The sequence below is a fragment of the Eleutherodactylus coqui genome, chromosome 3 (genome assembly GCF_035609145.1).
Source record: "Eleutherodactylus coqui strain aEleCoq1 chromosome 3, aEleCoq1.hap1, whole genome shotgun sequence".
Classification (NCBI taxonomy): domain Eukaryota; kingdom Metazoa; phylum Chordata; class Amphibia; order Anura; family Eleutherodactylidae; genus Eleutherodactylus; species Eleutherodactylus coqui.
The window spans coordinates 150,003,048-150,024,097 of NC_089839.1; the positions used below are offsets into that span (position 1 = coordinate 150,003,048).

The 21,050-nt window shown below is 45.9% G+C and overlaps 1 protein-coding gene across 2 annotated transcripts in view; it reads left to right on the top strand.

The window, feature by feature from the left end:
• STAB1 (stabilin 1) overlaps nt 1-21,050 on the top strand; it is a 201,738-nt gene that overhangs the window by 152,296 nt on the left and 28,392 nt on the right. For both annotated transcript variants that reach the window (XM_066596318.1, XM_066596319.1), the window contains 5 exons: nt 936-995; nt 6,266-6,446; nt 16,391-16,540; nt 17,496-17,600; nt 19,591-19,698. In XM_066596318.1, coding sequence (XP_066452415.1) covers nt 936-995; nt 6,266-6,446; nt 16,391-16,540; nt 17,496-17,600; nt 19,591-19,698 — 604 coding nt within the window. The remainder of the gene's footprint in view (nt 1-935; nt 996-6,265; nt 6,447-16,390; nt 16,541-17,495; nt 17,601-19,590; nt 19,699-21,050) is intronic.

Consider the following 21,050-nt stretch of genomic DNA (forward strand, 5'->3'; position numbering starts at 1 on the left):
TATGCTGCATAATTAACTCTTTAAAAAAAAATCTGTCAGAGTTGATGCGTTTTCTCTCCCTATGATCATAAAAAAAATAATAAAAGTTTTACAATGTAGTCTATGTACCCAAAAATTGTACCAATGAAAACTACCGTTCGCCACACAAAAACAAGCCCTATATAAAAAAGTTATGGCTTTTAAAAAAATGGAGATGAAAAAATACCAAAAATCGTTTGGTCCTCAACGCCAAAATAGGCCATGTCCTTAAGGGTTTAAAAAGCGAATGCAAGCAACAGTCATTCTGTGTAAACACACCCACCAATTGGGTGACAGGTGATAATTCATTCGCTAGTCATTTTGTTTCAGGTCACTTAAAAGATAGTCACTGGTTGATCAAAAGCCGGCTAGTGTAAAGTCTCAGTCTTTCCTACTTGAAGGACTTGTGAACAAATTTCACATGGAAATCTTGCTGGATATCTTGGCGAACAACTAAGGAACAATACACTTCTGCAACTTTTCTTGTGAGTGCCTATCTGAATGATAGCTGCTCACTGTAAATATTCCCCAAGGCCGCCTACAGACGGGCGAAAATTCCGCGGCGGGATTTCTGCCACTGGAAGCCTGCATAGGATTGCGTTAACAAACACACTCCTATGCAGACGGCCGCAGTTTGGCCGCGCGGCAAACAAATTGCGGCACAGAACATCACTCACCGGCCGCCGGCTCCAGTCTGCGCATGCGCTGGCTGCCCGGCAGCCGGCACATGAAAGATCAAGAGCTGCGGGCCGCGGGTGAGTACGCGCTGCTCTCTGCTGGCGCTCGGGTCGGGTCCTGCGGCGAGAATTCTTGCTGCCGGATCCGACCCGGCCGTCTGCAGGCGGCCTAAAGAGTGAAGGATTTCTTTCTTGAGATTGTATTTCTTAAGGTTTATACTTTGTTTTCTCTTGATACAGCAGCATCATTGCAGCATTTGTGGCTTCGAGCGAGGTTGTTCTTTTGATACGATTGATCGGGTGAGTATGAAGTTAGTGTAATTAAAGATACTATATATTTCAAAAGTACTAACAAGCGTCACTCCTGTCAATAAATCTAGTATTGCAGTTCAGTCTTGTAAATACTCTACCACCTCATGCCTGACTTAATCCAATAGGTGACTTGCAGATAAATGCTATAAATTTAGGAAAGGTGATATTATGCTGTTACATCAAATTTCGTTCTGCCTCATTTTGCTGTGTAAAACCTGACTCATTTTGCATCCATCAGTCACTGCAGGGGAACTGTAGTATTACATGGTTGTGCCAATACCCTTATAGCCCTTTCACATCACATCTGTTCAGATCATTTACCAGTCTTTATAGCAACACTACTGAGAAACTAAACTCCCAGACACCAAACATTGCTGCACATAAAGCAAGATACTTGTTTCATGATATGTTTCAATTACCCTGTCAATGCGAAAATATCACCCTTAGGGCTCTTTCACACGAGCGTATATGGCCCGCCGTTTTCACGGTCGGCCGATACACGCTGTGATCTGATGCATTGGATTCCAATGCATCAGATCACATGGCCGTATTCCCACGTCGTAAAAGCGCCTGGCCAGCCAATATAGCGCCGGGGGTTTTTACGTTGGGCCCAAAAGATAGTCTTGGAACTATCTTTTGGGCCTGGATACGTCGACTGCTGCATGGGCTCCTATGGGAGCTAATGACAGTGGCTGGAGAAGAGAGGTGGGAGGGAGTTTACCAGCGTGACTGCTAAACTCCCTCAGTCTTCTCTCTTTCCCTCTGTCTGTTTGCAATGGGAGGGGGTGGGGCAGGGAGGGGTGGAGCTAGGCTCCCTCCCCCATCCTGCCCCTTGTCTGCAAAATCTCATCCACTTTTCTGGCTAATCCCGAGATGCGGACATTCCGCACGGAAATTCTGCATGTGAACCCAGCCTTCCAGTTCTTTCCTTGTAGAGTAGGCCAACCATGAGACAGATTTACAGATGCACAATCTAAAACGTGGCCTCATTCACTCACATTACAAAACGACACATTGGTCGGAGCGTACTCCCATAGAGAAGTCATTGTAACTGGCTGGTGTGCAAAAAATGCTGCAAAATAAGAATGCTTTCAAAAACAGAAGTTTTAATAGTTTATTTTTGACAGTTAAATACAAAGTGAATGAACAAAAGAGAAATCTGAATCTAAATCAATATTTGGTGTGACCATCCTTTGATTTTAAAATAGCATCAATTCTTCTAGCTATGCTTGTAGAAAGCCAGGGATTTTGTAGAATCATAGTCAGGTGTGTGATCAACCAATTATACCAGGTGATATAGTCAGGTGATAATGATCATCATTTGCATATGTAGGTTGAAATACAATCATTAACTAAAATAGAAATAGCTGAGTAGGAAGCTTAAAACCAGGTGAGAAACAGCCAAAATCTGCTACAAAGGTGAGGTTGTGGAAAACCGTTTTATGTCACAGGTCTTACACCATGGCAAGACTGAGCACAGCAACAAGACACAAGGTAATTATACTGCATCAGCAAGGTCTGCCACAGGCAAAGATTTAAAAGTGGACTGAGGTTTCAAGATGTGGTGTTCTAGCTCTTTTGAAGAAGCACAAGGAAACTGGTAACATTGAGATCCGTATTTGCAGTGATCAGCCAAGGGAACAGTGCAGCAGATAAAAAAACACATCATGCTTACTTCATTTTAAAATCAGAAGCTCAGAACTGGTAGAAACCAGTGTGTGACCCAGGTATACCAATCTACTATTTAGAGAAGTCTTGCCAGAAGTGGTCTTCGTGGAAGAATTGTGACCAAAAGGCCATATATCTGACAAAGAAACAAAGCCAAGTGACTCAATTATGCACAAAAACATAAGAACTGGGGTGCAGAAAAATGTCAGCAGATGTTCTGGACTGATGGGTCAAAATAAGAAATAATGAGTGTCTGCAGGCAGCAGTGAAGCATGGTGGAGAGTGGTACAATAATGAGTGTCTGCAGGCAACAGTGAAGCATGGTGGAGAGTGGTACAATGAGTGTCTGCAGGCAGCAGTGAAGCATGGTGGAGAGCGGTACAATAATGAGTTTATTACAGCTGACACCCACGGGCAATAACTGCAATCGTACAGCATTACATTATGTAGGGCTTAAAAAGAAAAGTAAAAATAAGGTTAATAACATTTTATTAATTGTAAAAGAAAAACTAATAAAAGTTTAAATCACCCTCCTTTTGCCGTGTCTATAATAAAAAAAAAAAAGTCAAAATCGTTAAAAAAAAATACATATTTGCTATCGCCGCATCCGTAAGTCCAATCTATCAAAGTAGCACATTATTTACTCCACAGGGTGAATGTAGTACGAAAAGAAATTAAGAACGCCAGAAATGCACTTTTTCAGTCACCCAGTCTCTCAGAAAAAATGCAATAAAAAGTAGAGATGAGCGAGCACACTCGGGTAAATCAGTTACTCGAGCGAGCATCGCTCTTCTCGAGTAACTGCTTACTGATCCGAGCAGGCTTTTTAATTTTTTTTACATTTTTTTGTCTTTTTAAGCGACTTCCACAGAAACCCATCAGGACCTCCTGATCACATTATGGGGGTCCAATGGTGACAGCCCATTACATGCTGCGGTTGCATAGACTGCGGCATGTAAGGCTGGGTTCACACACAATGGAATCCCGGTGGAAATCTCACAGTTTGGCCGCAGCGGAAAACCGCGAGATTTCCGCCGGGAGAAGCACTGCTTCAAAACCCGTGGCACTTATCTGCGGGTTTTGAAGCGGCCTTGCCACTCGCTCTTCCACTGTGGCCGGCGCTCCTATAGAGGAGAATGCGGCCGCAGTGGAAGAAGAAAAAAAATAAACATGCTGCGGCCGGCGAATCTGCTTTGCAGTGCCGGGTTCTACCAGCTTAGACGAAATTTCTGAGAAATCTCGTCCACATGGCTGGCTGATCCCAGGATTAGCGGCCGCAGGCAGATTTGAAACCTCGTTTGGCGAATTTAAATGCCGCTGTCAGATTTGATAGTGATATTTAAAGGGTTAACAGTCCCGATCAGCCGCATAGACGAATGGGGCTGTTGCCTGCAGGTGTCAGTTGTAATAAACAGCTGACACCTGTGATGTATGGAGGGAGATAGCTGCGTTATCTCCCTCTATACACGTCCTGCAATGGCAGGACGTAAAAACACGATAGGGTGATCACTAAGGGGTTTTAAAAAAAGCAGCGGGAAGTTGCCGGGAGATTGGTTCTATTTTCCTGCTTCTTTTTTTTATAGTCCTGCACTGTTCTCTGTGGGACTGTGCAGGCATAGCACGATGCGACAGCTTATGGCATTGTGTTCTGCAGCTCCCATAGTGAAACATATCCAAGAAATCTTCCGGGCTATATCGCTATGGGCAGTGGAGCTCGTCCCGGAAAATTTTCGAGCACGCCACTGAAGGATTTAATGGGGTCCTCAATGCTGAAAAATACAGGTAGCTACTTATACATCATGCAATGCCATCAGGGAGGCTTCTGATTGACTATAAATTTATTCTGCAACAGACAACAACCCCAAACATCCAGCCAATGTCATAAACAACTATATAAATGATTTATATAAATGATACTATTATAATATAATAAAAGGAATAACTCACCTGGTGCCAAGCAGAACCTCCAGGAACTAGAGATACCCGCTTGCACCAAAGATCCTGGTGGGCTCAGCAAAAAGTATCTTTTAGGTCCACCGACGATTCATATACCATGAAGAGCAGCATTCAGGAAAACCCCAAATAGATTACTCAAGTGGGGAAATTGCAGGAAAAAATAATAGAGAAAAACTTTCCTGCGCTCATGTTGTGGTCCTCGTGCCAGTAATCAAAATCAGTATAAGCAGATCCAGTCGTAGAGTCCAAAAATATTTTTATTCCTTAAATTGAAATGTACTTCTAACAATCCCTAATCCAATCAATCATAGAATGTGTAATAAAAAATGCCATACAAGTAGATGCAACGCGTTTCGGTGTATACAGAACGCCCTTATCAAGCTTGAAAAACAAACATACAATATATCTATATGTAACCGTACATACCTCTTAATCTAAGTATGTGTGTTGGAAAATTCGCAATACTCAGACTCCAGGCGTGTTCTCGGCGCAACTCTGCCATCAGCAAGGTGATCCCCCTTGGTCTCGTGATCACAGAGGCAAAGAAGATGCATGCTTCCTGACTTGTGGGATGCAAATGCCTTTCATTGTAGTGTCAATAAAGGGAGATGGAATAATACCTCCACAGTGCCACCTATTGGAAGGCCGCATTCCTTCGAGCCAAAGTTAGGTTCTTTATACAAGCCTTGTAGCAATTACTGGTAATTAAAAGCTAAGCCAAACTCCATGTACAGACAGCTATTTCAAGGTATTTGCCCTTCATCAGTGTAAGGGTACTGGTATATTATGTCATCACCAGAAGCTAGGGGTTTGACAGGAGGAACGTCCCTGTCACACCCCTAGCTCTTGATTGGCTCAATGCTTTGGACCTCCTGTCCACGGGCGTTGCGAAATCCCTCGCCGAATTTCCGCCGCAGGAGCCGCCGCCCAGAAGCAGGAGCCGGCAGGCGGATCTCCGTGGTCAGCCTATCTGACAGTTTTATGGTCTGCAGAGCGCAAGTATAGAGCTGGTATCGACCACTATATCGTCACTGTATTGGGGTAATATTGGTCTTTGTATAGCGTATTTTATAGTAACAGTAATGGTGGTATTATGTGGTCACAATGTACTGATAATATATGATCATGGTAAGGCTATATTATTTGGCCCTTACATAGTCTTGTTATTGGTTACATTTATCTGTCTGCCGTGGTCTTTATTCAGTAACGGCATGATCGTATTATTTAATTGCTATGTGGTGGCAGTATGTAAGCATGGTGTGGCGCTATTATTTGGCCCTTATATAATCTCATTATTGGTAATGCTGTTTTTGTTATAATGACAAGATGAAGTTAGTATGAATGGTGATAATATTTGCACTTTGTATATACAGTATGTGATACAATTTAGGGGTCTAAACTGGGGTAACATACCAGTGCTTAACTGTTTGTTACAGTATACCTTACCCAATAAGTGTGAGAGCACACTTGGCAGCCTAGTTTTTCTTTCTTTTAAGTGCGACTTGGCAGAGGGTATTTTCTTTTACATAACTTTTACATGGGCTGGTGAATGTTCAAGCTTGAGGGAAGCTCCATTCAAAATTTTGCTATAGGGTCCAGTCTTTTCTGGTCTCATGTCATGTTTGTTCTTGCAGGGGGAGACAGAAGCTTGCATTGAAAGCTATTCACGGGATTATTTGTTTAGCTCAGTATATCGTCAACAGTACAGACCATACAGTCCATATAGAAGACCCAGAACTTTATGTGCAAGAAAGTGTTATACGGTTACCTGGGTGCCCCAATGCTGTAAGAACCATTATGGAGGAGATTGCCATGGTAAGAGGTTTCTTGTAATGTTCTATGGCTCAGAGGAGATGCAATGATGATGAATCGCTCTAAAGCGTTTGAACACATAAAGTATACACACTATTTAATATACATTTTACTAAACTTATGTCAGGAGGGGGCAAAGAGGGAGACTGCCGCCAGATCCGAATTTCTCAGACTGGAACTCACTAGTTAACACTGATTCCTATCAAAAGCCATGAGCACTCCTCCTCCTCCTCCTCCTCATTCCTCACTCCCCCTTCTTCCTCACTCCCCCTTCTTCCTCACTCCCCCTTCTTCCTCACTCCCCCTTCTTCCTCACTCCCCCTTCTTCCTCACTCCCCCTTCTTCCTCACTCCCCCTTATTCCTCACTCCCCCCTTATTCCTCACTCCCCCCTTATTCCTCACTCCTTATACTGGTTATCAACATCAGCACTTCTTAAAGAGGTTTCTATTTTTATGTAAATAAATCTTAATTATAAGTGTATGCTTCCAAGATGTGGTAACCATAATGTGGCTGAAGTCCCACCCATCTGTGGCGGTCCATGGTCAGAAGGCTTCCACAATAAGAGGGCAGTGCTATTGGTAAAATTCACGGACACTGACTGTCGCACTGTGGGGCAATACTGTAATATACTTTGTCTTTCGAGATATGTTTGCTGCCAGAGAATTAAAAAGATTGTACCAAGATAACAAGTTATTTCCTATCCACAGGCTTGGGGATAACTTGCTGATTGGTGGTTTTCTCACTGCTGAGACCCCTGCCAATCTCGTGAATGGGGGTTCTGTGTTCTCCATTCAGGGGGCACTTTTACTGTATATAGGGCACTAAAAGTGACACTTACTGTGGGGAGCCTAATTATAATCAGGCGACTGAATGGACCACTGTGTCATGCAAGCGCACTAGTGCTGAATTCACTTTCAATGGGACTGCGGAGTTTAAAACATACAGGCAATTTGTGGGTTCCAAAAGGGTTAATAATGAGACCCTCTTTGCCTGTGTGGTGAGGGTCAGCCAGGACAGGGAACTTCTCCCATCTTCTGAGACTACACATTTTTTGTTTTCTGTCTATAGGTCTGTTTTTCTGCAGTGCAAGCTGTAATTTCTATTAATAAAATTTTCCTGTATATACGCCTTTTCAATCACTATTTATTCTTTTTTGGGGGGGAATGGGTTGAGCAAAAAAGTGCAATTCTGGCAATGCTATTTTTTTCTTTTATCATTCACTGTGTGGAATATATGATGCAATATTTTAATAGATTACATTTTTACAGACGCGGCGATAGTAATTTTTTTTTTTTTTTTTTTACTCAAAAGGGATTTTTTTAAAGTTTATTTTCATTGTTACAAAAAAATTTAACTTATTTTTACTTGCCGTTATCTGATCACATGTACAATATACTGTACTAAGTATATTACGATTAGAATGGTAGCCTATTCAATTCTGCCACAGGCAGGGCTTCGTAGACTGAAATCATTGGCAGGCCTGGAAGCCTTCACTACATCTCAGGCTGCTATGGCAACTGAATGGCATTCCACAATCTTAGGGTGCATTCAGACGACCGTATATCGGCCGGGTATTCACGCCGTCCGATATACGGCGTCTCTCTCTGCAGAGGGAGGAGGCTGGAAGAGCCGGGAGCAGTGCTCTGAGCTCCCGCCCCCTCTCTGCCTCCTCTCCGCCCCTCTGCACTATTTGCAATGATAGGAGGCGGGACAGGGCTAAGTTCTGGGGATTAGCTCTGCCCTCATCCCGCCTCTCCTCATTGAAAATAGTGCAGGGGGTTGGAGAGGGGGCGGGAGCTCAGAGCACTGCTCCCGACTCTTCCAGCCTCAACCCCCTGCAGAGAGAGACGCCGTATATCGGCCAGCAGCCGATATACGGTCGTCTGAATGCGCCCTTATTGTGTGTGGGTCCAATTGGCCAGACATTTAAATGCCATGTCAGCACTTACTATGGCATCTATGTGGTTGAATGCCTGGGGTAGGAGTTATCTCTGATCCCAGCTGCTGTGGCTGGGTGTCAGCTATATTTACAACCAGCACCTACCGTGTACAAAAGGCTCAGCTAATGAGCGCACACTGCACTTTGACACCCAACTTCCACCATGGCAGCTGTCAGAAAAGAGTGAAGACCTATAATGATAGTATTATGAATTTCAGATAAATTGCTTAATGTAAATCTCATATATTATGCACAGTATGGACACTATCCGTGCCCATCATCAGCAAAAAAGATTTTGAGGGCTTTTTTTTTCTTGTGTACTTTTCCTGACAGATTCCATAAATATATCCATCTTTATTAAAATAGGCAAAAATGTGGTGTGAGCAGAGCCTATAGGAATGTTTTGAGTAATTATTTATGCGCCCTAGCCCACTGTATTTACTGTATGGTCTGAAAAGACCCAAAGTTATACATTTTATTAAAATGTATTTAAATATATTTGCTAGTGCCACGTCCATTTATTTATTTTGTAAGATATTTTAATTGTTCTGTTTCTAGGTTACTTTGTTTTTATAGATACCCATTCAGGGATCACTATTGACCTGACAGTGAAGTTCTCGTAGTAGAAATATTGTGGGGTCAAATGGCAAAAAGAAAAAAAAGTCCTTCACTGCGCTTCAGATGGAAGTACTCCAAGTAAATCTCCACCAATAGATAGATTTCATAGAGTTTAGGTTTTATTAACTAAAACCAATAATATAAAAATGCGGTCAAACAGAAAAAAATAAAATAAGAACAAAGTCATGCAACGCATTTCTCAAGCATAAAGAAATACCACGTACGATGTCTTAAATAATAATAACATACCATATGGCTATTTGATTCCAGAGGGGTGTTTCGTCTCTCTTCCGGATGTGGGGTCAAATAGGACCTCATCTTTAAGTTTTTGCATGATGCAATATTGTTGTTCAGTAGAGCCCTGAAGTAGAACTTCTTTGAAGTGTAAAGCCAAAAGATTAGGAGGACCTGTTAATAGCTCCATCTTTGGATTCAATCGCAATGTGACTTCAAAGTAAGGCTGTGGTCTTACTTAAGTTAGTTTCACACCTGCACTGGGGATTCTGCTTTCCTGCTCCAAGCAGGAGCAGGAAAGCGAAATCCCCACAACCAAACAGCTCTATCTCTGCATGAAACCGAACAGTGCCAGACTGACCCCATTGACTATAATGGGGTCCGCCCACTTTCTGCCCAGCTGCATTTCTACTTTTTGTAATAAAGTCTAAGGCCTCATGTCCACGCGGAAAATCAGGCCTGCCGCAGATTCTTCATGGAGAATCCCGCAGCGGGTTCCTCTTTTCCCGCGGACATGAGGCTAAAAAGAAGAATTTACTTACCTGCCCGGACGCTGCGGACCGGCCCTCCGTCGCCGCCGGATCTTCTCTCTTCGGCTCGGCGGATGTGCTCAGCACGACGGCAGTGTGCCGCACGAATGCGTCGGGCACGCCATTTTTTTTTATTAACTCCTGCTCTCCCGCGCGTGGAGAGCAGAAATTCAGGCACGGGTGTGCCGTGGATCCGGACGGCTTCCATAGGCTTCAATAGAAGCCTGCGGGAGACCCGCTCTAAAATGGACCATGCCGCGTTTTTTTCCCCCGCACACGCAATCCGCGCATCAAGGGGAAAATGGTATTTAACTACCTGCGGGTGTCCAATGCATTCCTATGGGGCGCGGATCCGCGTGCGGGAAAAACGCTGTGGATTTTAAATTATATTTTAACCGTGGACATGAGGCCTAAAACTTTATTAAGTTCAGTCCTTGTTACTCTATTAAAAAAATTATAGATCTCAGTCAGACTGTAATTTTTGGCTGCTGCAGCACAGCAAGTGCCCGTATCCCAGGGCGTTACCAAAGTTTAGGCAGCTGATCTTCCTTTCAGTAAAACAGTCAGGGATAACAGCAAGTATTTTGGGGGGCATGTAAGTGTGTCAGGGTATGATTTATGATTAGAGATGAGCGAACGTACTCGTCCGAGCTTGATGCTTGGGCGAATATTAGCGTGTTCGGGATGCTCGTTACTCGTAACGAGTACCACGCGATGTTCGGGTTACTTTCAGTTTCCTCTCTGAGACGTTAGCGCGCTTTTCTGGCCAATTGAAAGACAGGGAAGGGATTACAACTTCCCCCTGTGACGTTCAAGCCCTATACCACCCCCCTGCTGTGAGTGGCTGGGGAGATCAGATGTCACCTGAGTATAAAAGTCGGCCCCTCCCACGGCTCGCCTCAGATGCCTTGTGACTGAGTTAGCTGAGGGAAAGTGCTGCTGCTGGTGCTGCTGTAGGGAGAGTGTTAGGAGTGAGTGTAGGCTTCAAGAACCCCAACGGTCCTTCTCAGGGCCACATCTATCCGTGTGCAGTACTGTGGAGGGTGCTGTTAGCAGTGTTGCACAAATTTTTTTTTTTTCAAAATCGGCTGTCTGCAGAGCATTGCGCCCTGCAGTAATAGTCCAGGGACAGAAGTGGTGGTTAGGCAGGGAGAGTGTTAGGAGTGAGTGTAGGCTTCAAGAACCCCAACGGTCCTTCTTAGGGCCACATTTAACCGTGTGCAGTACTGTGCAGGCTGCTGTTAGCAGTGTTGCATATTATTTTTTTTCAAAATCGGCTGTGCAGAGCATTGCGCCCTGCAGTAATACTACAGGGAGAGAATTGTGTAGGCAGGGCCAGAAGACATATATTATTGATTGAATATAGTCAGTGGGCCTTTTCTTTTTAAAAAAAGGGAAAAATTCTATGTGCCCTGCCTCTGTCAGTCCTCAGCGTTCTGTGTACGTGTGTGGTGGGTGGAGATAGTAAAGAAATCATACGCAGCCAGCTACGTTTAACAGCAGGCTTGCGCCAATTTATTTCCTGGCTTCCTGGGAAAAATCACCGCTCTGCTGCACTTCATATAACTGCATTTCTGTGGAACAGATTTCTTATCTGATTGAATATAGTCAGTGGGCCTTTTCTTTTTTAAAAAAAGGGAAAAAATTCTATGTGCCCTGCCTCTGTCAGTCCTCAGCATTCTGTGTACATGTGTGGTGGGTGGAGATAGTAAAAAATTCATACGCAGCCAGCTACGTTTAACAGCAGGCTTGCGCCAATTTATTTCCTGCCTGGGAAATCAAATCACTGGTAATACACCATGCTGAGGGGTAGGGGTAGGCCTATAGGACGTGGACGCGGGCGAGGACGCGGAGGCCCAAGTCAGGCTGTGGGCACAGGCCGAGCCAGTGCGGTGGCCAGGGGTAGAGGCAGGGCCAGACCGAATAATCCACCAACTGTTTCCCAAAGCGCCCCCTCACGCCATGCCACCCTGCACAGGTCAAGGTGCTCTACGGTGTGGCAGTTTTTCACAGAGACGCTTGACGACCGACGAACAGTGGTGTGCAACCTTTGTCACGCCAAGATCAGCTGGGGAGGCACCACCAACAGCATGCACAGGCATATGATGGCCAAGCACCCCACAAGGTGGGACGATGCCCGTTCAACGCCTCCGGTTTGCACCACTGCCTCTCCCCCTGTGCCCCAACCTGCCACTGAGATCCAACCCCCCTCTGAGGACACAAGCACTACCGTCTCCTGGCCTGCACCCACACCCTCACCTCCGCTGTCCTCGGCCCCATCCAGCAATGTCTCTCAGCGTAGCGTCCAGACGTCGCTAGCGCCACAGTTTGAGCGCAAGCGCAAGTGCGACGCCACGCACACGCACGCTCAAGCGTTAAACGTGCACATTGCAAAATTGATCAGCCTAGAGATGCTGCCGTATAGGCTTGTGGAAACGGAGGCTTTCAAAAGCATGATGGCAGTGGCGGCCCCGCGCTACTCGGTTCCCAGTCGCCACTACTTTTCCCGATGTGCCGTCCCAGGCCTGCACGACCACGTCTCCCACAACATTGTACGCGCCCTCACCAACGCGGTTACTGCCAAGGTCCACTTAACAACGGACACGTGGACAAGCACAGGCGGGCAGGGCCACTATATCTCCCTGACCGCACATTGGGTGAATTTAGTGGAGGCTGGGACAGAGTCAGAGCCTGGGACCGCTCACATCCTACCCACCCCCTGAATTGCGTGCCCCAGCTCGGTGGTGGTATCTGCAGGGGTGTATGCTTCCTCCACTAAGCCACCCTCCTCCTCCTCCTACGCAACCTCTGTCTCGCAATCAAGATGTGTCAGCAGCAGCAGCACGTCGCCAGCAGTCGGTGTCACGCGGCGTGGCAGCACAGCGGTGGGCAAGCGTCAGCAGGCCGTGCTGAAACTACTCAGCTTAGGAGAGAAGAGGCACACGGCCCACGAACTGCTGCAGGGTCTGACAGAGCAGACCGACCGCTGGCTTGCGCCGCTGAGCCTCCAACCGGGCATGGTCATGTGTGACAACGGCCGTAAGCTGGTGGCGGCTCTGCAGCTCGGCAGCCTCACGCACGTGCCATGCCTGGCCCATGTGTTTAATTTGGTGGTTCAGCGCTTTCTGAAAAGCTACCCCCACTTGTCATACCTGCTGGGAAAGGTGCGCTGGATCTGCGCACATTTCCGCAAATCACACACGCACGCTGCCACCCTGCGGACCCTGCAACATCGGTTTAATCTGCCAGTGCACCGACTGCTGTGCGACGTGCCCACACAGTGGAACTCTACGCTCCACATGTTGGCCAGACTCTATGAGCAGCGTAGAGCTATAGTGGAATACCAACTCCAACTTGCGCGGCGCAGTGGGAGTCAGCCTCCTCAATTATTTACAGAAGAGTGGGCCTGGTTGGCAGCCATCTGCCAGGTCCTTGGAAAATTTGAGGAGTCTACCCAGGTGGTGAGCGGCGATGCTGCAATCATTAGCGTCACCATTCCTCTGCTATGCATCTTGAGAAGTTCCCTGCAAAGCATAAAGGCAGACGCTTTGCGCTCGGAAACAGAGCCGGGGGAAGACAGTACGTCGCTGGATAGTCAGAGCACCCTCCTGTCTATATCTCAGCGCGTTGAGGAGGAGGAGGAGGAGCATGAGGAGGATGAGGAGCAGGGGGAAGAGACAGCTTGGCCCACTGCTGACGGTACCCATGCTGCTTGCCTGTCATCCTTTCAGCGTGTATGGCCTGAGGAGGAAGAGGAGGATCCTGAAAGTGATCTTCCTAGTGAAGACAGCCATGTGTTGCGTACAGGTACCCTGGCACACATGGCTGACTTCATGTTAGGATGCCTTTCTCGTGACCCTCGCGTTACACGCATTCTAGCCACTACAGATTACTGGGTGTACACACTGCTCGATCCACGGTATAAGGAGAGCCTTTGCACTCTCATTCCCGAAGAGGAAAGGGGTTCGAGAATGATGCTATACCACAGGGCGCTGGTGGACAAACTGATGGTAAACTTCCCATACGACAGCGCTAGTGACAGAAGGCGCAGTTCCGAGGGCCAGGTAGCAGGGGAGGCGCAGAGATCAGGCAGCATGTACAGCGCAGGCAGGGGAACATTCTCCAAGGCCTTTGCCAGCTTTATGGCTCCCCAGCAAGACTGTGTCACCGGTCCCCAGTCAAGGCTGAGTTGGCGGGAGCACTGTAAAAGGATGGTGAGGGAGTACGTAGCCGATCACACGACCGTCCTCCGTGATGCCTCTGCCCCCTACAACTACTGGGTGTTGAAGCTGGACACGTGGCCTGAACTCGCGCTGTATGCCCTGGAGGTGCTTGCTTGTCCTGCGGCTAGCGTCTTGTCAGAGTGTGTTTAGTGTGGCTGGGGGAATCCTCACGGATAAGCGTACCCACCTGTCAACCGACAGTGCCGACAGGCTTACACTCATCAAGATGAACAAAGCCTGGATTTCCCCAGACTTCTCTTCTCCACCAGCGGACAGCAGCGATACCTAAGCAATACGTAGGCTGCACCCGCGGATGGAAGCATCGTTCTCTCTCACCATCCAAAACGGGGACATTTCTGCTTCATCAATCTGTGTATAATATTCCTCCTGCTCCTCCTCCTGAAACCTCACGTAATCACGCTGAACGGGCAATTTTTCTTAGGGCCACAAGGCTCAGTCATATAATTTTTCTAAACAATTTTTATACGTTTCAATGCTCTTAAAAGCGTTGAAACTTTAACTTGAACCAATTTTTCGTTAAACTGGGCTGCCTCCAGGCCTAGTTACCACTTAAGCCACATTAACCAAAGCGATTAATGGGTTTCACCTGCCCTCTTGGTTGGCCATGGGCAATTTTTTGGATGTACATTAGTACTGTTGATACAGCAATTTTTGTGGGCCCTCGCCTACAGTGTAATCAAATGAATTTTTAGCCCACCTGCATTACAGCTGACGTTACATCCGCTGTGTTGGGCAATGCAATGGGATATATTTATGTACCGCCGGTGGCTTCCTGGCACCCACCCATGCTGTGGGTCCACAGGGAATTATAAATGCATCTGTTTCCACTTCTAAAGAACCCCAGTCTGACTGGGGCATGCAGTGTGGGCCGAAGCCCACCTGCATTAAGCACGACATTACTACCTCAGCTGTGTTGGGCAATGCAATGGGATATTTTTATGTACCGCCGGTGGGTTCCAGGGAGCCACCCATGCTGTCGGTCCACAGGGACTTCACAATAGGGAGTTGTACCTGCCTGTGTCTATGAATTAAAAACCGCGGTCTGACTGGGGCATGCAGACACCTTGAAAGAATGAATAGTGTGTGGCACATAGGTTCCCCATTGCTATGCCCACGTGTGCAGCTCCTGATGGCGGTGGCACAGGATTATATTTCTCATTGCTTCTGTACAGCATTGTGGGCTATCGCCCCGCCCCTTTTAAAGAGGGTCGCTGCCTAGCCGTGCCAACCCTCTGCAGTGTGTGCCTGCCGTTCCTCGTCATGGCAGACGCACTTATAAATAGACATGAGGGTGGTGTGGCATGAGGGCAGCTGAAGGCTGCGCAGGGACACTTTTGTGTGCGCTGTGGACACTGGGTCGTGCAGGGGGGGTTGGGCAGCATGTAACCCAGGAGAAGTGGCAGCGGAGTGTCATGCAGGCAGTGATTGTGCTTTGTTGGAGGTAGTGTGGTGCTTAGCTAAGGTATCCATTGCTAATTAGGGCTTTTCAGAAGTAAAAGTTGTTGGGAGGGGGGGGGCCCACTCTTGCCGGTATTGTGGCTTAATAGTGGGACCTGTGAACTTGAGATGCAGCCCAACATGTAGCCCCTCGCCTGCCCTATCCGTTGCTGTGTCGTTCCCATCACTTTCTAGAATTGCCCAGATTTTCACACATGAAAACCTTAGCAAGCATCGGCGAAATACAAAAATGCTCGGGTCGCCCATTGACTTCAATGGGGTTCGTTACTCGAAACGAACCCTCGAGCATCGCGATAATTTCGTCCCGAATAACGAGCACCCGAGCATTTTGGTGCTCGCTCATCTCTATTTATGATCCATTTTGCAATTAGTGCAGGTTTGAGGGAGTGGAAGCAAGTTAACCCCTGCGGTCACATCCATGTTAAGGGCTGTGAGACCACGTTTGTGACAAACACCAACTGCTGAACAAAATCCTGAAGTTGCCCAAAAAACCTAGAAAGAGATCATAAGCAGGAAACAAGGAATATGCAGTCTATGTGAATGAAAGGATGGCACAAAAGCCAAACATGCATGTGACAAATGAAAAATACACTCAAAAATACCAGTTATTTGTAACAAGTGCTCATATTATTCTACAGCTGGATATAGCGATTGAGATGCCAAGATTGTGTTCCTTTCTAGCAGACAAAGTTTTATTGACGTAAATATACAAAGTTTTTAAATAAAAATCTCTTATGCCATAATACATGAAACAAGCTCTAAAATATTTTTTAAGGGGGGTCACAATTGACCCAATACTGAATACCAAGGTTTAACTAACCAACGAAGATGTAAATTGCTATGAAATTCTGTCTCAGCCTTTTAAATGTTGTAAAGTGACGTGTGATATTGCAGATTTATAACAAATGATTCCGTGTTTCAGTATGTCCTGGTGGGTTGGAGGCCCCTTGCAACAATCATGGAACATGTACTGATGGATTGGAAGGAAATGGGCAATGCAGTTGTTCATTAGGATTCACTGGGACCGCTTGTGAAATCTGTGCCCCCAAGAGATATGGCCCAGACTGTGAAGGTATGCTAACATCATGGATGTATATGTATAATTGTAGCACTTGTTAACATAAATGTTGCATCATGATAACTCAATGTACAACATTAAGTTATCAGAATGCATTAAATTTCAAGCTAACATTTGCTACATCTGTCCTTGTAAGGGAGGTAGCCCTTACCATTATTACTTTGTTGTGTTTGGCCCATACTATTGACTGCCCATTTTCCATTTTCTTCACTTGACCTTACGTCATATTCGGAGGCTGCTGTTATCAGGTTTTGCACCAAATATTTACAGCATTCTTGGTTACTTTCCTGGCTTCCAGTAGGAAGGGGAGCCTGATGCCTCTTCAAGGTGCATTGCAACACTGAGCACTGCTCCATGGTACTACCATAAAGGAGTCAGGAGGATGATCTATTAGGAGGTGGCACCATATATTTAGACAAAGAGAGCTGGTATGAGTGCTATGATAGCTGTAGACCCAGCCCATTCACTACAAGACAGGCCGGTGGACAAGCAAAAGAGGGACTCTAGACAAAAAAAATGGTTGAAGAGGACATCAGCCTTGACTTGGCTTATGGACAGACGGGACTTCTATTATGGTTACCCTCCTATTGACATCCTTGGAGTGTATGGGAGGCTGAGAGATAGAAATAACACCCAAGAACATTACTTCCCCTACTGAGAGTTCACAAACCAGCAAGAGTTCTGCAACCATCAATTGCTATTGAAATGCTTATATTGCAATTTAAAGAGAACCAGCCATGTCCTGTATGATGCCCTGTGGACACAGACATGTTGATCGCAGCGGTCTGTCACTTATGGTGTAATTTGCAGTGGTTTATCCAAAGTGTGTGACCAGACTAGAGTCTTTGAGATGTTTCATCTTCAGCTCTATTCTAGTAGATGACTTGAGCTTTCTTTTATTCTCCATATTTCTTCTAACTGATTTGACACCAGGTCATTTATTTTTCAGAATGTACCTGCTCTAGAAATGGTCAGTGTAATGAAGGGATTTCCGGAGATGGATCTTGTTTCTGTGCTGAAGGGTGGTTTGGTGAAAAATGTGAAACCAAACAGCGTAAGAATCATTTCATAATCCAGAATGACTGTTAAGAAGTGGATCATCTGAATATGACCTAGTATTCATTATCAGATACTGATATTATAACTTAGTAATGTAATTATTTACGTGTATTTAGTCAGTGTTGGGGACCGGCAGTCTGGTTTTAGTGCTGTATATCAATGCACTTTACTGGCAATGTGCGTGACATTGTTGGATCTTCACAGCAGCAAATAGACCTAGTCATATCACTCAGTCCCTGCAGAGATGTTGCAAAGCAATGGCCTAAAAAATTATTTGGGCATATCTACTTGGACTGGCATATGAAACGCTGGTCTAAATAAACAGTGCACCCAGCTGCAAGCAACAAATGTATTAAGAGGCGCAAGCCTCTGGCATCAGATATAAAGCTATGCCAGCTAGGAGCTGGCATATGTTTCTAGTATAATGTACGCCAGTTTTTGGCTTACATTATACTAAAGGTGGTGTGGCGTGCATGGCAACACCTCCTAATGCAAGGCGATGCCCAGTTTTTGGAAAAGTGGTAGGGCCAAGTGTAAATGTCCCATTATACCCATAGCTTAGCTAACCACTCTTTAAATTAAAAAAAAAATAATAGAGATGAGCGAACTCATTTAAGGCTGGTGCTTGAGTGAGCATTGGTCTTTTCGAGTAACTGATTACTCGATTGAGCACCATGCGGGTGGGGGGCGGCGGGGGGAAGCGTCGAGGAGCGGGGAGAGAGCTCTCTCACTCTCCAACCCCCGCCACCACCCCACATGTTGCTTGGACGAGTAATCAGTTATTCAAAAAGACTGATGCTCACTCAAGCAGAAGCATTAAATGAGCTCGCTCATCTCAAATAAATAAGCATATGAAAGACTCACAAATGAATTATTACTTTGGAAACTTACAGAGTACACACAAACCTTGTTAAAGGAAACATGTCGCATTAAACATGCAGTCAGATTTGCAAGCAGCATGTTATAGAATGGGAGGAGCTAAACAGATTTATATATAGTTTTGTTGGAAGAATTCAGTAGAACTTGCTATTTTTTCACAATCATCCCTGCTAATTCTGGGTTTAGGAGTCCAATGGGTGGTCCTACTGAGTGACTGACAGATATCTCTATATGGACACTCCTACAAAGAAGGCTGTCAATCACTGATAAGACCATCAACTTGTGAGACATTATATTGAATCTGTTCCCATAAGATTATATACAGTATCAATCTGTTTAGCCCTTTCTGCTCTATAACATGCTGCTCAGAGATCGGACAGCATGTTCAACGTGACGTCTCATACCGCACACTGAACTACTTTGTTCCTTCTGTCCCATACTTCTTGGTAAGCTACCAAATATATGTAAGGTAGGAGTAGAGGAGAAATAAAGAAACGTAGAGGGAATATGACTACTGTATCAGACTAAAAAGCTTCGCAGTCTTTAATGATAGAGATTAGAGGTGAGCGAACGTACTCGGTAAGGCCGATTTCGCAATCGAGCACCCCGATTTGAGTACTTCACTACTCGGGTGAAAAGTACTCGGGGGCGTGGTGTGGTGTGGTGGAGCGGGGGGTAGCAGTGCGGAACAGGTGGGAGCGCTCTCTCTCTCCCTCTTCCCCCCCCCCCCCCCCCACTCCCCTCTGCAACCCCCCGCTCACCCACAGCGCCCCCGAGTACTTTTCACTCGAGTAGTGAAGTACTCGAAAATCGCGGTGCTCGATTGCGAAATCAGCCTTACCGAGTACGTTCGCTCATCTCTAATATAGATACATACTGTGGGACACAATATACCCAAAGCATCAGCTAATTAGGACAGTTTACTAAGATGTATTAAAGTAATGAAAATAAATTTTGTGTAAAAGTATACTGACTGTATAAACGGTTACATTTAGTTTTTCTAAAGTGTTTCATATCCAAAAATAATGATTGCTAGCTTGGTTATACAGTATGTTCCAATGTATTACTCCCTTGCTTTCTGTTGACCATTTATTGTTTTCTTCCAGCATCTGCTCCTGTTTGTTCACCAAAATGTGATAGTAATGCCATGTGCAGAGCCAATAATGAATGTGAATGTAACCCAGTTTACGAGGGAGATGGAAGAACATGCAGTGGTTAGTAAATCTATACATATAGCATATGATACTTAAAGGGGTTGTCTGAGTTATGTAAAGTGCATATTCACGGGTCCCCTATGGTGTAAAATAACAAAACAGCTGATACTTACTGCTCCCCGCTCGTCCATCACCGACAGCTCCGATCTCCTAGCTGATGTCATCTTTAGGCCTTAGCTAGACGGGCGTTTTTTCGCGCGATTTGCGGATCGCATGACGGATGCACATCCGCAAATCGCGTGACCGGTGCTCGAAAATCTGCTCCTAGCCGCGTTTCATTAGAAACAGGCCGGAGCTGTCCAGCGCATTGCATTCAATGGAGCCGGCAATACAGCCGGCTCCATTGAAAGCAATGCGCTGCGGGCGAGTGTGGGATGACTTGTCGGGAAGGGCTTAAATATATAAGCCCTTCCCTGCAATTCATCCAGAAAAGTGTTAAAATTAAAAAAAATATACATACTCACCTGCTCCCGGCAGCCGGAGTTCCCCGCGGCCGGCCTGCAGTGGGTGTGAAGGGGGTGTGAGTCAGACCTGCCCCCTGATTGGCTCAGCGCTGAGCCAATCAGAGGGCAGGTCTGACTCACACCCATTCATGGCAGGTCTGACTCACACCCATTCATGAATTCATGAATGGGTGTGAGTCAGACCTGCCTCTGATTGGCTCAGCGCTGAGCCAATCAGGGGGCAGGTCTGACTCACACCCCCTTCACACCCACTGCAGGCCGGCCGCGCGGAACTCCGGCTGCCTGGAGCAGGTGAGTATGTATATTTTTTTTATTTTAACACTTTTCTGGATGAATTGCAGGGAAGAGCTTATATATTTAAGCCCTTCCCGACAATTCATCCCGCGATCGCCGGCAGCCCATTGCATTCAGTGGAACCTGCTGTATTGCCGGCTCCATTGAATTCAATGGGCAAACATCATTCTTCTCTGCCACAGCTGTTACGGCTGTAGCAGAGAAGAATGATTTGTCTTCTATATGTTCTCAATGGGGTCGGCGCTGCTGCCGCCGGTCCCATTGAGCGCATATAGAGAAGATAACAGGAATCGCAGATAGGTGCGATCTGCGATTTCTGTTCTATAATTTATCGAACGAGCGCATAAAAAGTGCTCACGTGTCCGATACCATTGCAAAGCAATAGTGTTAAAAAAATCGCCGGATGCATGCGCAAATCGCGCGAAAAAACGCCCGTCTGACTAAGGCCTTAGGGTGAATACCCACTTGCATTTTTTAATGCTTCGATATCGCTGTGTTTTTTTCACGTGAATGTCAATGGGACTTTCTAATGTTAAAAACGCATCACACAAAAATCACAAAACACCAACTTGCGATGCGTTTTTAACATTAGAA